Raw genomic sequence first — 14,597 nt, forward strand, 5'->3', positions numbered from 1 at the left:
GCATATCACCAGTCTTGTAAATGTCCTGTTAGTTCTTAGAACTCAACTCTGTCAGCCACGAGCACATACATGAATTATTTGAACTATGTCAGCTCAGGCTGAGACTTTCACAGATTAAAACAGACTTAGACGCAGCCAGCTATCGGCTAGCTGGACTGACCATTCCCTCCATGCCGTGCGGCAGCAGCAGCGTCAGACCCGACTGTCTGTCTGTCTGTCTGTATCTGTGTGTCTGAGTTATGACTCACCATTCCCTCCATGCCGTGCGGCAGCAGCAGAGTCAGACCCGACTGTCTGTCTGTCTGTCTGTCTGTCTGTCTGTCTGTCTGTCTGTCTGTCTGTCTGTCTGTCTGTCTGTCTGACTGTCTGTCTGTGAGTCTGTCTGTCTGTCTGTAAAGGTCTGTGTCTGAGTTATGACTCACCATTCCCTCCATGCCGTGGGGTAGCAGCAGCGTCAGACCCGACTGTCTGTCTGTCTGTCTGTATCTGTATCTGTGTGTCTGAGTTAAAACTCACCATTCCCTCCATGCCGTGGGGTAGCAGCAGCGTCAGACCCGACTGTCTGTCTGTCTGTCTGTATCTGTATCTGTGTGTCTGAGTTAAAACTCACCATTCCCTCCATCCCGTGGGGTAGCAGCAGTGTCAGACCCGACTGTCTGTCTGTCTGTCTGTCTGTCTGTAAAGGTCTGTGACTGAGTTATGACTCACCATTCCCTCCATGCCGTGCGGCAGCAGCAGCGTCAGACCCGTCTGTCTGTCTGTCTGTTTGTAAATGTCTGTCTGTCTGTCTGTGTGTCAGTCTGTCTGTCTGTGTCTGTCTGTCTGTCTGTCTGTCTGTCTGTCTGTCTGTCTGTCTGTCTGTCTGTCTGTCTGTCTGTCTGTCTGTCTGTGTGTCTGAGTTATAACTCACCATTCCCTCCATGCCGTGAGGCAGCAGCAGCGTCAGACCCGACTGTCTGGCTGTCTGTCTGTCTGTGTCTGTATCTGTGTGTCTGAGTTACCTATGACTCACCATTCCCTCCATACCGTGCGGCAGCAGCAGAGTCAGACCCGACTGTTGTCTGTCTGTCTGTCTGTTTGTCTGTCTGTCTGTCTGTCTGTCTGTCTGTGACTGAGTTATGACTCACCATTCCCTCCATGCCGTGAGGCAGCAGCAGAGTCAGACCCGACTGTTGTCTGTCTGTCTGTCTGTCTGTGTGTGAGTGTGTCTGAGTTGTAACTCACCATTCCCTCCATGCCGTAGGGCAGCAGCAGCGTCAGTCCCGTCTGTCTGTCTGTCTGTCTGTCTGTCTGTCTCTGTGTGAGTGTGTCTGAGTTATGACTCACCATTCCCTCCATGCCATGCGGCAGCAGCAGCGTCAGACCCGACTGCCGACTGTCTGTCTGTCTGTCTGTCTGTGACTGAGTTATGACTCACCATTCCCTCCATGCCGTGGGGCAGCAGCAGCGTCAGACCCGACTGCCGGACCCACTTGGCCTGGCCGGAGGCGATGAACTGGTCGATTATCACCTGAATGAAGCACACAGATCATACGGAGTGAGTGCGATGGACGAAAATGGGGTGATAAAGACACACTGGGCTAGTTGTCTGGGAGAGGATCACTCTGCTACGCTACAGCTCGAGTGCATATGAACATGATATCATGAGGCGGGTCTTGAAAGCCATCAAACGTTCTCCAAGTCAAAAATTACTAATTACGATAAACGTCATATAATGACTTTTTCATCGTGGCGCCGTTTACGCTTAGTTATCATTACATTCATGACTGTAGAAACCCTTTGCCAGCAAACGCTCCGCAGTGCTATCCCAGCTCTCCCTCCCTCTCAGTATCCCTCCCCTCCTCTCTCCCCTCCCACCCTCTCTCTTTGCTCCCGCTCCTGTACTCTCACCTGGGCCGTGTTACAGAAGTCCCCGAACTGGGCTTCCCAGCAGACCAGCGCGTTCGGATTGGTCAGGCTGAACCCGAGCTCAAACCCTGCCAAACAGCACAGTGTGTCACATACTGTATGGAGTGCCGGGGCCGCAACACCGCTAATCCAGTTCTCCCCAAACAGACCAGCGCGTCAAATACACCTAATGCTGAACCCCAGCAGCTGAAGCCCTTAAGCACGCGGAGAAGACGCACGGCTTGTCATATTCTGCCCCGGAAAATGTAAACATCGTTTACTGATCGGAGTAAAGGATACTGGCTTAAAAAAAACGCAACTTGACTGTCAACTTAAAATCAATTGTATCCATGAGTATGTATGTGCATGTTCATTTGGACTCTCAATTATCAATGCCTGTTGGCGATGCTTGTGAAATTGAAATGCAAATAATTCACGCCATCAGACCAGAATGCGATCATGGATGGCATTATTTCCGTTCAACTTTCTCTAGGTCAGCCCCCATTTTTCTTCTGGTTAGCGGCTGCCAGGCCTGTTGGAAGAGAGATACCAAAATCCAGCACTCGCCTAGACTCCTCGTTCTCCGTAACTCACTCAATGTGCACTCTGAATCATAACTGAGTCATGCTGCTGCTGAATTCCTTACTAAACCAAACTCAAAAAGCAGCATATCGGTAGTCCGATCCGCTCACTCTTCTTACCGTCACTAATCACTCATCAATAACTCCCTCTGCCACTCGGCACACTCACCGAACACTCCGAACTCTGAGAGTGACGAGTTACAGAGGGTGTACTGGGCCTGGTCCGGGTAGAGTTATTCACTCACCGAGCACTCCGAACTCTGAGAGTGACGAGTTACAGATGGTGTACTGCGCCTGGTCCGGGTACAGATGCTGCAGCGGGCAGTAGGTGGCCATGTCCACCTTCTGGTGGTGCATTACGTGGTGTCTGTGGCTGTAACACGGTGAGGGAAACAGTTCAACACGGTACAACACAGCTACATCACGTGGTGTCTGTGGCTGTAACACGGTGAGGGAAACAGTTCAACACGGTACAACACAGCTACATCACGTGATGTCTGTGGCTGTAACGCGGTGACACAAACAGTTCAACACGGTACAACACAGCTACATCACGTGGTGTCTGTGGCTGTAACACGGTGACACAAACAGTTCAACACGGTACAACACAGCTACATCACGTGGTGTCTGTGGCTGTAACACGGTGACACAAACAGTTCAACACGGTACAACACAGCTACATCACGTGATGTCTGTGGCTGTAACGCGGTGACACAAACAGTTCAACACGGTACAACACAGCTACATCACGTGGTGTCTGTGGCTGTAACGCGGTGACACAAACAGTTCAACACGGTACAACACAGCTACATCACGTGATGTCTGTGGCTGTAACGCGGTGACACAAACAGTTCAACACGGTACAACACAGCTACATCACGTGGTGTCTGTGGCTGTAACGCGGTGAGGGAAACAGTTCAACACGGTACAACACAGCTACATCACGTGGTGTCTGTGGCTGTAACACGGTGAGGGAAACAGTTCAACACGGTACAACACAGCTACATCACGTGACGTCTGTGGCTGTAACACGGTGAGGGAAACAGTTCAACACGGTACAACACAGCTACATCACGTGATGTCTGTGGCTGTAACACGGTGACACAAACAGTTCAACACGGTACAACACAGCTACATCACGTGGTGTCTGTGGCTGTAACGCGGTGACACAAACAGTTCAACACGGTACAACACAGCTACATCACGTGATTTCTGTGGCTGTAACACGGTGACACAAACAGTTCAACACGGTACAACACAGCTACATCACGTGATGTCTGTGGCTGTAACACGGTGACACAAACAGTTCAACACGGTACAACACAGCTACATCACGTGTTGTCTGTGGCTGTAACACCGTGACACAAACAGTTCAACACGGTACAACACAGCTACATCACGACGTGGTGTCTGTGACTGTAACGCGGTGATACAAACAGTTCAACACGGTACAACACAGCTACATTACGTGTTGTCTGTGGCTGTAACGCGGTGAGGGAAACAGTTCAACACGGTACAACACAGCTACATCACGTGTTGTCTGTGGCTGTAACGCGGTGAGGGAAACAGTTCAACACGGTACAACACAGCTACATCACGTGTTGTCTGTGGCTGTAACGCGGTGATACAAACAGTTCAACACGGTACAACACAGCTACATCACGTGATGTCTGTGGCTGTAACGCAGTGACACAAACAGTTCAACACGGTACAACACAGCTACATCACGTGGTGTCTGTGGCTGTAACACGGTGAGGGAAACAGTTCAACACGGTACAACACAGCTACATCACGTGATGTCTGTGGCTGTAACACGGTGACACAAACAGTTCAACACGGTACAACACAGCTACATCACGTGGTGTCTGTGGCTGTAACACGGTGAGGGAAACAGTTCAACACGGTACAACACAGCTACATCACGTGATGTCTGTGGCTGTAACGCGGTGACACAAACAGTTCAACACGGTACAACACAGCTACATCACGTGGTGTCTGTGGCTGTAACACGGTGAGGGAAACAGTTCAACACGGTAAAACACAGCTACATCACGTGATGTCTGTGGCTGTAACGCGGTGAGGGAAACAGTTCAACACGGTACAACACAGCTACATCACGTGGTGTCTGTGGCTGTAACGCGGTGATACAAACAGTTCAACACGGTACAACACAGCTACATCACGTGATGTCTGTGGCTGTAACGCAGTGACACAAACAGTTCAACACGGTACAACACAGCTACATCACGTGGTGTCTGTGGCTGTAACACGGTGAGGGAAACAGTTCAACACGGTACAACACAGCTACATCACGTGATGTCTGTGGCTGTAACACGGTGACACAAACAGTTCAACACGGTACAACACAGCTACATCACGTGGTGTCTGTGGCTGTAACACGGTGACACAAACAGTTCAACACGGTACAACACAGCTACATCACGTGTTGTCTGTGGCTGTAACGCAGTGACACAAACAGTTCAACACGGTACAACACAGCTACATCACGTGATGTCTGTGGCTGTAACACGGTGAGGGAAACAGTTCAACACGGTACAACACAGCTACATCATGTGGTGTCTGTGGCTGTAACGCGGTGACACAAACAGTTCAACACGGTACAACACAGCTACATCACGTGTTGTCTGTGGCTGTAACACGGTGAGGGAAACAGTTCAACACGGTACAACACAGCTACATCACGTGATGTCTGTGGCTGTAACGCGGTGAGGGAAACAGTTCAACACGGTACAACACAGCTACATCACGTGGTGTCTGTGGCTGTAACGCGGTGACACAAACAGTTCAACACGGTACAACACAGCTACATCACGTGATGTCTGTGGCTGTAACACGGTGACACAAACAGTTCAACACGGTACAACACAGCTACATCACGTGTTGTCTGTGGCTGTAACACGGTGACACAAACAGTTCAACACGGTACAACACAGCTACATCACGTGGTGTCTGTGGCTGTAACGCGGTGACACAAACAGTTCAACACGGTACAACACAGCTACATCACGTGGTGTCTGTGGCTGTAACACGGTGAGGGAAACAGTTCAACACGGTACAACACAGCTACATCACGTGGTGTCTGTGGCTGTAACACGGTGACACAAACAGTTCAACACGGTACAACACAGCTACATCACGTGGTGTCTGTGGCTGTAACGCGGTGAGGGAAACAGTTCAACACGGTACAACACAGCTACATCACGTGGTGTCTGTGGCTGTAACGCGGTGAGGGAAACAGTTCAACACGGTACAACACAGCTACATCACGTGTTGTCTGTGGCTGTAACGCGGTGAGGGAAACAGTTCAACACGGTACAACACAGCTACATCACGTGATGTCTGTGGCTGTAACGCGGTGACACAAACAGTTCAACACGGTACAACACAGCTACATCACGTGATGTCTGTGGCTGTAACACGGTGAGGGAAACAGTTCAACACGGTACAACACAGCTACATCACGTGTTGTCTGTGGCTGTAACGCGGTGAGGGAAACAGTTCAACACGGTACAACACAGCTACATCACGTGGTGTCTGTGGCTGTAACGCGGTGACACAAACAGTTCAACACGGTACAACACAGCTACATCACGTGGTGTCTGTGGCTGTAACGCGGTGACACAAACAGTTCAACACGGTACAACACAGCTACATCACGTGGTGTCTGTGGCTGTAACACGGTGAGGGAAACAGTTCAACACGGTACAACACAGCTACATCACGTGATGTCTGTGGCTGTAACACGGTGACACAAACAGTTCAACACGGTACAACACAGCTACATCACGTGGTGTCTGTGGCTGTAACGCGGTGAGGGAAACAGTTCAACACGGTACAACACAGCTACATCACGTGATGTCTGTGGCTGTAACGCGGTAACACAAACAGTTCAACACGGTACAACACAGCTACATCACGTGGTGTCTGTGGCTGTAACACGGTGACACAAACAGTTCAACACGGTACAACACAGCTACATCACGTGATGTCTGTGGCTGTAACACGGTGAGGGAAACAGTTCAACACGGTACAACACAGCTACATCACGTGGTGTCTGTGGCTGTAACGCAGTGACACAAACAGTTCAACACGGTACAACACAGCTACATCACGACGTGGTGTCTGTGGCTGTAACACCGTGACACAAACAGTTCAACACGGTACAACACAGCTACATCATGTGGTGTCTGTGGCTGTAACGCGGTGACACAAACAGTTCAACACGGTACAACACAGCTACATCACGTGGTGTCTGTGGCTGTAACACGGTGAGGGAAACAGTTCAACACGGTACAACACAGCTACATCACGTGGTGTCTGTGGCTGTAACACGGTGACACAAACAGTTCAACACGGTACAACACAGCTACATCACGTGGTGTCTGTGGCTGTAACGCGGTGAGGGAAACAGTTCAACACGGTACAACACAGCTACATCACGTGATGTCTGTGGCTGTAACACGGTGACACAAACAGTTCAACACGGTACAACACAGCTACATCACGTGGTGTCTGTGGCTGTAACACGGTGAGGGAAACAGTTCAACACGGTACAACACAGCTACATTACGTGATGTCTGTGGCTGTAACACGGTGACACAAACAGTTCAACACGGTACAACACAGCTACATCACGTGGTGTCTGTGGCTGTAACACGGTGACACAAACAGTTCAACACGGTACAACACAGCTACATCACGTGTTGTCTGTGGCTGTAACACGGTGACACAAACAGTTCAACACGGTACAACACAGCTACATCACGTGATGTCTGTGGCTGTAACGCGGTGACACAAACAGTTCAACACGGTACAACACAGCTACATCACGTGGTGTCTGTGGCTGTAACACGGTGAGGGAAACAGTTCAACACGGTACAACACAGCTACATCACGTGGTGTCTGTGGCTGTAACGCGGTGAGACAAACAGTTCAACACGGTACAACACAGCTACATCACGTGGTGTCTGTGGCTGTAACACGGTGAGGGAAACAGTTCAACACGGTACAACACAGCTACATCACGTGGTGTCTGTGGCTGTAACGCGGTGACACAAACAGTTCAACACGGTACAACACAGCTACATCACGTGATGTCTGTGGCTGTAACGCGGTGACACAAACAGTTCAACACGGTACAACACAGCTAAATCACGTGATGTCTGTGGCTGTAACACGGTGACACAAACAGTTCAACACGGTACAACACAGCTACATCACGTGTTGTCTGTGGCTGTAACACGGTGAGGGAAACAGTTCAACACGGTACAACACAGCTACATCACGTGGTGTCTGTGGCTGTAACACGGTGACACAAACAGTTCAACACGGTACAACACAGCTACATCACGTGGTGTCTGTGGCTGTAACGCGGTGAGGGAAACAGTTCAACACGGTACAACACAGCTACATCACGTGGTGTCTGTGGCTGTAACACCGTGACACAAACAGTTCAACACGGTACAACACAGCTACATCACGTGGTGTCTGTGGCTGTAACACGGTGACACAAACAGTTCAACACGGTACAACACAGCTACATCACGTGGTGTCTGTGGCTGTAACGCGGTGACACAAACAGTTCAACACGGTACAACACAGCTACATCACGTGGTGTCTGTGGCTGTAACGCGGTGAGACAAACAGTTCAACACGGTACAACACAGCTACATCACGTGGTGTCTGTGGCTGTAACACGGTGACACAAACAGTTCAACACGGTACAACACAGCTACATCACGTGGTGTCTGTGGCTGTAACACGGTGACACAAACAGTTCAACACGGTACAACACAGCTACATCACGTGATGTCTGTGGCTGTAACACGGTGACACAAACAGTTCAACACGGTACAACACAGCTACATCACGTGATGTCTGTGGCTGTAACACCGTGACACAAACAGTTCAACACGGTACAACACAGCTACATCACGTGGTGTCTGTGGCTGTAACACGGTGACACAAACAGTTCAACACGGTACAACACAGCTACATCACGTGGTGTCTGTGGCTGTAACGCGGTGACACAAACAGTTCAACACGGTACAACACAGCTACATCACGTGGTGTCTGTGGCTGTAACGCGGTGAGACAAACAGTTCAACACGGTACAACACAGCTACATCACGTGGTGTCTGTGGCTGTAACACGGTGACACAAACAGTTCAACACGGTACAACACAGCTACATCACGTGGTGTCTGTGGCTGTAACACGGTGACACAAACAGTTCAACACGGTACAACACAGCTACATCACGTGATGTCTGTGGCTGTAACGCGGTGACACAAACAGTTCAACACGGTACAACACAGCTACATCACGTGGTGTCTGTGGCTGTAACACGGTGAGGGAAACAGTTCAACACGGTACAACACAGCTACATCACGTGATGTCTGTGGCTGTAACGCGGTGACACAAACAGTTCAACACGGTACAACACAGCTACATCACGTGGTGTCTGTGGCTGTAACACGGTGAGGGAAACAGTTCAACACGGTACAACACAGCTACATCACGTGTTGTCTGTGGCTGTAACACGGTGACACAAACAGTTCAACACGGTACAACACAGCTACATCACGTGGTGTCTGTGACTGTAACACGGTGACACAAACAGTTCAACACGGTACAACACAGCTACATCACGTGGTGTCTGTGGCTGTAACACGGTGAGGGAAACAGTTCAACACGGTACAACACAGCTACATCACGTGGTGTCTGTGGCTGTAACACGGTGACACAAACAGTTCAACACGGTACAACACAGCTACATCACGTGGTGTCTGTGGCTGTAACGCGGTGACACAAACAGTTCAACACGGTACAACACAGCTACATCACGTGGTGTCTGTGGCTGTAACACGGTGACACAAACAGTTCAACACGGTACAACACAGCTACATCACGTGGTGTCTGTGGCTGTAACACGGTGACACAAACAGTTCAACACGGTACAACACAGCTACATCACGTGTTGTCTGTGGCTGTAACACGGTGACACAAACAGTTCAACACGGTACAACACAGCTACATCACGTGATGTCTGTGGCTGTAACGCGGTGACACAAACAGTTCAACACGGTACAACACAGCTACATCACGTGGTGTCTGTGGCTGTAACGCGGTGACACAAACAGTTCAACACGGTACAACACAGCTAAATCACGTGATGTCTGTGGCTGTAACACGGTGACACAAACAGTTCAACACGGTACAACACAGCTACATCACGTGTTGTCTGTGGCTGTAACACGGTGAGGGAAACAGTTCAACACGGTACAACACAGCTACATCACGTGGTGTCTGTGGCTGTAACACGGTGACACAAACAGTTCAACACGGTACAACACAGCTACATCACGTGGTGTCTGTGGCTGTAACGCGGTGAGGGAAACAGTTCAACACGGTACAACACAGCTACATCACGTGGTGTCTGTGGCTGTAACACGGTGACACAAACAGTTCAACACGGTACAACACAGCTACATCACGTGGTGTCTGTGACTGTAACGCGGTGACACAAACAGTTCAACACGGTACAACACAGCTACATCACGTGATGTCTGTGGCTGTAACACGGTGACACAAACAGTTCAACACGGTACAACACAGCTACATCACGTGGTGTCTGTGGCTGTAACACGGTGAGGGAAACAGTTCAACACGGTACAACACAGCTACATCACGTGGTGTCTGTGGCTGTAACACGGTGACACAAACAGTTCAACACGGTACAACACAGCTCATCCCGTGGTGTCTGTGGCTGTAACACGGTGACACAAACAGTTCAACACGGTACAACACAGCTACATCACGTGGTGTCTGTGGCTGTAACACGGTGAGGGAAACAGTTCAACACGGTACAACACAGCTACATCACGTGGTGTCTGTGGCTGTAACGCGGTGAGGGAAACAGTTCAACGCGGTACAACACAGCTACATCACGTGATGTCTGTGGCTGTAACACGGTGACACAAACAGTTCAACACGGTACAACACAGCTACATCACGTGTTGTCTGTGACTGTAACACGGTGACACAAACAGTTCAACACGGTACAACACAGCTACATCACGTGATGTCTGTGGCTGTAACGCAGTGACACAAACAGTTCAACACGGTACAACACAGCTACATCACGTGTTGTCTGTGGCTGTAACACGGTGACACAAACAGTTCAACACGGTACAACACAGCTACATCACGTGGTGTCTGTGGCTGTAACACGGTGAGGGAAACAGTTCAACACGGTACAACACAGCTACATCACGTGATGTCTGTGGCTGTAACACGGTGACACAAACAGTTCAACACGGTACAACACAGCTACATCACGTGGTGTCTGTGGCTGTAACACGGTGACACAAACAGTTCAACACGGTACAACACAGCTACATCACGTGGTGTCTGTGGCTGTAACACGGTGAGGGAAACAGTTCAACACGGTAAAACACAGCTACATTACGTGATGTCTGTGGCTGTAACGCGGTGACACAAACAGTTCAACACGGTACAACACAGCTACATCACGTGGTGTCTGTGGCTGTAACACGGTGACACAAACAGTTCAACACGGTACAACACAGCTACATCACGTGATGTCTGTGGCTGTAACACGGTGAGGGAAACAGTTCAACACGGTACAACACAGCTACATCACGTGGTGTCTGTGGCTGTAACACGGTGACACAAACAGTTCAACACGGTACAACACAGCTCATCCCGTGGTGTCTGTGGCTGTAACACGGTGACACAAACAGTTCAACACGGTACAACACAGCTACATCACGTGGTGTCTGTGGCTGTAACACGGTGAGGGAAACAGTTCAACACGGTACAACACAGCTACATCACGTGGTGTCTGTGGCTGTAACGCGGTGAGGGAAACAGTTCAACGCGGTACAACACAGCTACATCACGTGGTGTCTGTGGCTGTAACACGGTGACACAAACAGTTCAACACGGTACAACACAGCTACATCACGTGGTGTCTGTGGCTGTAACACGGTGACACAAACAGTTCAACACGGTACAACACAGCTACATCACAATGGGACACATTTACAGAACAACAGGACACACAACCGTGAACCGAAGCACGGCTGGACACAGTTACGTCACGATGGGACAGCTCAACACATCACAATTTGACGCAACACAACTCTACGTAGAGCAGAGAACAGGTGCCAATACGGAGGTCGCGAAATATAGCGGAACAGGACGTACCAGCACCTTAAAATAGCCCATAATTTCTACATATTTAGAGTTACGTCTAACAAGCTACCAACGTCCAAAAATATATAATATCAATCAATGATGCCAGCCTTGCGCCTCCTCCCTGTCCCCCACTCTCACCTGAAGGTACCCCTCTCCACGTCCTGTCCGGACAGTCGCACGTGCACCCCCTCTTTCAGCAGGGAGCCAAACGCCATGGCCTCAGCCAGGGCCCAGTCCACCTGGCGCGACTCCAGCAACTCCATACGGCCGTTCAGCACGCGCTGCCGAGGGACAGGGGAGGGGTTAGAGGGACTCCAGCAGCTCCATACGACCGTTCAGCACGCGCTGGGGAGGGGAGGGGAGGGGTTAGAGGGACTCCAGCAGCTCCATACGGCCGTTCAGCACGCGCTGCGGAGGGGAGGGGAGGGTTAAAGCGACTCCAGCAGCTCCATACGGCCGTTCAGCACGCGCTGCGGAGGGACAGGGGAGGGGAGGGTTAGAGGGACTCCAGCAGCCTCAAGAGAGGGAGGGAGAGGAGGGTTAGATGTGTTAGCAGCTCCAGGTCAGTACGAGAAGGCCTTTCGGTAAGAAAAGGGAGGACTAGATGGGCTTGAGTGGAAGTATCAGCTCTATACGACCGATCAACAAGCGCCACAGGACATGCACGAGTGTGACGACGGGAGAATTAATAAAGCGGCCTTACACGAACAAGCACCGAAGTACTGAAACAAGAATCAATGATGATCAGACTGAGCGGCTGACTCCCCCATATGATCAACATTGGTACCTGAAAAGGGAAACAGATGTGATATGTAGTACAAACACTCCCCTCGACGGTTGTTTACCTGGAGTCCGCGGTGGATCTCGAAGTTCTCGGCGTTGGGCGGGGCGGAGGAGACCCTCCGACCGATGTGGGCCAGAGTCTCCTCCCCGACACCGGTGGTGGACATTTTCAGCGGGTCCTTACCCTGACAGACACACAGACAGACACAGTCACAGAGACACAGACAGACACAGTCAGAGACACAGTCACACAGACACAGTCAGAGACACAGTCACAGTCAGAGACACAGTCACAGTCAGAGACACAGACACAGTCAGAGACACAGTCACAGTCAGAGACACAGACACAGTCAGAGACACAGTCACACAGACACAGTCGGAGACACAGTCACAGTCAGAGACACAGTCACACAGACACAGTCAGAGACACAGTCACAGTCAGAGACACAGTCACAGTCAGAGACACAGACACAGTCAGAGACACAGTCACACAGACACAGTCGGAGACACAGACACAGTCACAGACACAGTAAGAGACACAGACACGGACACAGACAGTCACACAAATTTCAGCAGGTCCTTGTCCTGAGAGGCCATACAAATAGAAACAGACAAAACATACACATACAACCGGTGACAATCTGATCCGTTCGGCAGGATATTTCTATTGCGGTTTCAGAGCGGTAAATGTGCATACGTGAGAGAAACTAACACAACAACTGCCAACAGGAGACCACGTGGCAGTCGATACCTCGAAGAAGCCGGACCAGGGCGAGTCAATGGTGACCCACACAGAAAGACAGACAGACAGACAGACAGACAGACAGACAGACAGACAGACAGACAGACAGACCAGACAGACCAGACAGACAGTCAGACTAGACCCACACACACAGACAGACAGACGGGCTGCTGCCCCCGCCAGTACCTCGAAGAAGCCGGACCAGGGCGAGTCGATCCAGTGCTTGTTATAGACCTGGGTCTCCTTCTTGGACGCCTCCAGCGCCGTCTCGCAGATGTTTTCGTACCGGTTCACCACGTCCTGGGCAGAGGGAGGGAGCGGGGAGAGAGGGGGAGGAGGGTGATAGTGGGGTGTAGCCACTGGGGTGGGGTGGGCACGTCCTAATGGCATGGTTGAGCGGTGTTCCATGTGCTAATTACATACCACGCAGTGAGCTGATATATAGAATGTTGAAATTATTTGATGGAATTATTGAGCAAGAGCGATGTGAAGGTTGAAAACTATTCTATCCTAGTGTCATACAGTGAAAAAAAAATGAATTCGCTCGAACTGAAAAAAGAAAGAGAACATGGTTCCATAATTGGCGATATCTCAATTCTGGGAAACATTGACGGGTTTGTAAACACGATGCAAAAATAATATTAATAATAGTCTTTTTGTTAAAAAAAACATTTAGCAGCTTTAGGTGGTGTTATCTACGAATGAAATGACTTAAAACAATTATAAAAAAAAACTGGATAGACATAAAGCTTAGCGGTAATGTTCGTGCAATTACAGAAAAATAGCCATAAATTGGCAACGAACAAAAGAGATGTAAAAATACATGTAGTTGACAGGAAGCCTGACGTTAACGAAGTAGCCAAAGCCAGAGTACGACATTTAGAGCGTGGAGGGTGAAATACTGTCTGACTAGCGCAGAATCTGAGCGACAGCCCAGCAAACATGGAAACACTTGTTTCATGGTAAGCGTGACCAGCGTGAGAAGAGCACATTGGAGTGTTAGTGTAAGCCCATTCACTGGCCGGGATGTATAGTTACTGATCGGTCAGGCCGGTGGCGGTCGAGCCGGGCGCTCACATACCTCCTGAAACAAGAAACAAACGGCGCGCTACACTGCTGCCATCTATCGGCCGACCCACAGAGACATCTACCGGCCGGGCGTCCACCCACAGGCACAGTGCGCGGCACGTTCGAGTTGCGAATATGTTAACCCCACTAGCTACCAGGCGTTTGGTTATGGGAAAACACGGAGAACAGCCACAATGTACGTACGTATGCAAGGCGTAAGTTGGAGCATCGCGCATACAGTAAACCCGTGTTAGCCCTCCTGCTTGGCATGCCATCAATAAATACTTGGCGAAC

General features: G+C 50.2%; 1 protein-coding gene across 3 annotated transcripts in view; it reads right to left on the reverse strand.

Annotated features, from left to right (window-relative positions):
* The window catches only part of LOC122364823 (2-oxoglutarate dehydrogenase, mitochondrial-like), a 69,896-nt gene that overhangs the window by 6,628 nt on the left and 48,671 nt on the right, over positions 1 to 14,597 (reverse strand). Inside the window, exons 13-18 of one of the 3 annotated variants that reach the window (XM_043335580.1) lie at positions 13,422 to 13,535; positions 12,556 to 12,678; positions 11,849 to 11,991; positions 2,714 to 2,841; positions 1,891 to 1,976; positions 1,418 to 1,510 (exon numbers count right to left, since the gene is read on the reverse strand). In XM_043335580.1, the coding sequence (XP_043191515.1) occupies positions 1,418 to 1,510; positions 1,891 to 1,976; positions 2,714 to 2,841; positions 11,849 to 11,991; positions 12,556 to 12,678; positions 13,422 to 13,535 (687 nt within the window). Of the gene's footprint in view, positions 1 to 1,417; positions 1,511 to 1,890; positions 1,977 to 2,713; positions 2,842 to 11,848; positions 11,992 to 12,555; positions 12,679 to 13,421; positions 13,538 to 14,597 lie in introns of all 3 variants that reach the window. The other 2 variants (XM_043335579.1, XM_043335581.1) reach the window with 2 other exon arrangements.

Source organism: Amphibalanus amphitrite, unplaced genomic scaffold (genome assembly GCF_019059575.1).
Source record: "Amphibalanus amphitrite isolate SeventyFive unplaced genomic scaffold, NRLGWU_Aamphi_draft 000701F_arrow, whole genome shotgun sequence".
NCBI classification, from domain to species: domain Eukaryota; kingdom Metazoa; phylum Arthropoda; class Thecostraca; order Balanomorpha; family Balanidae; genus Amphibalanus; species Amphibalanus amphitrite.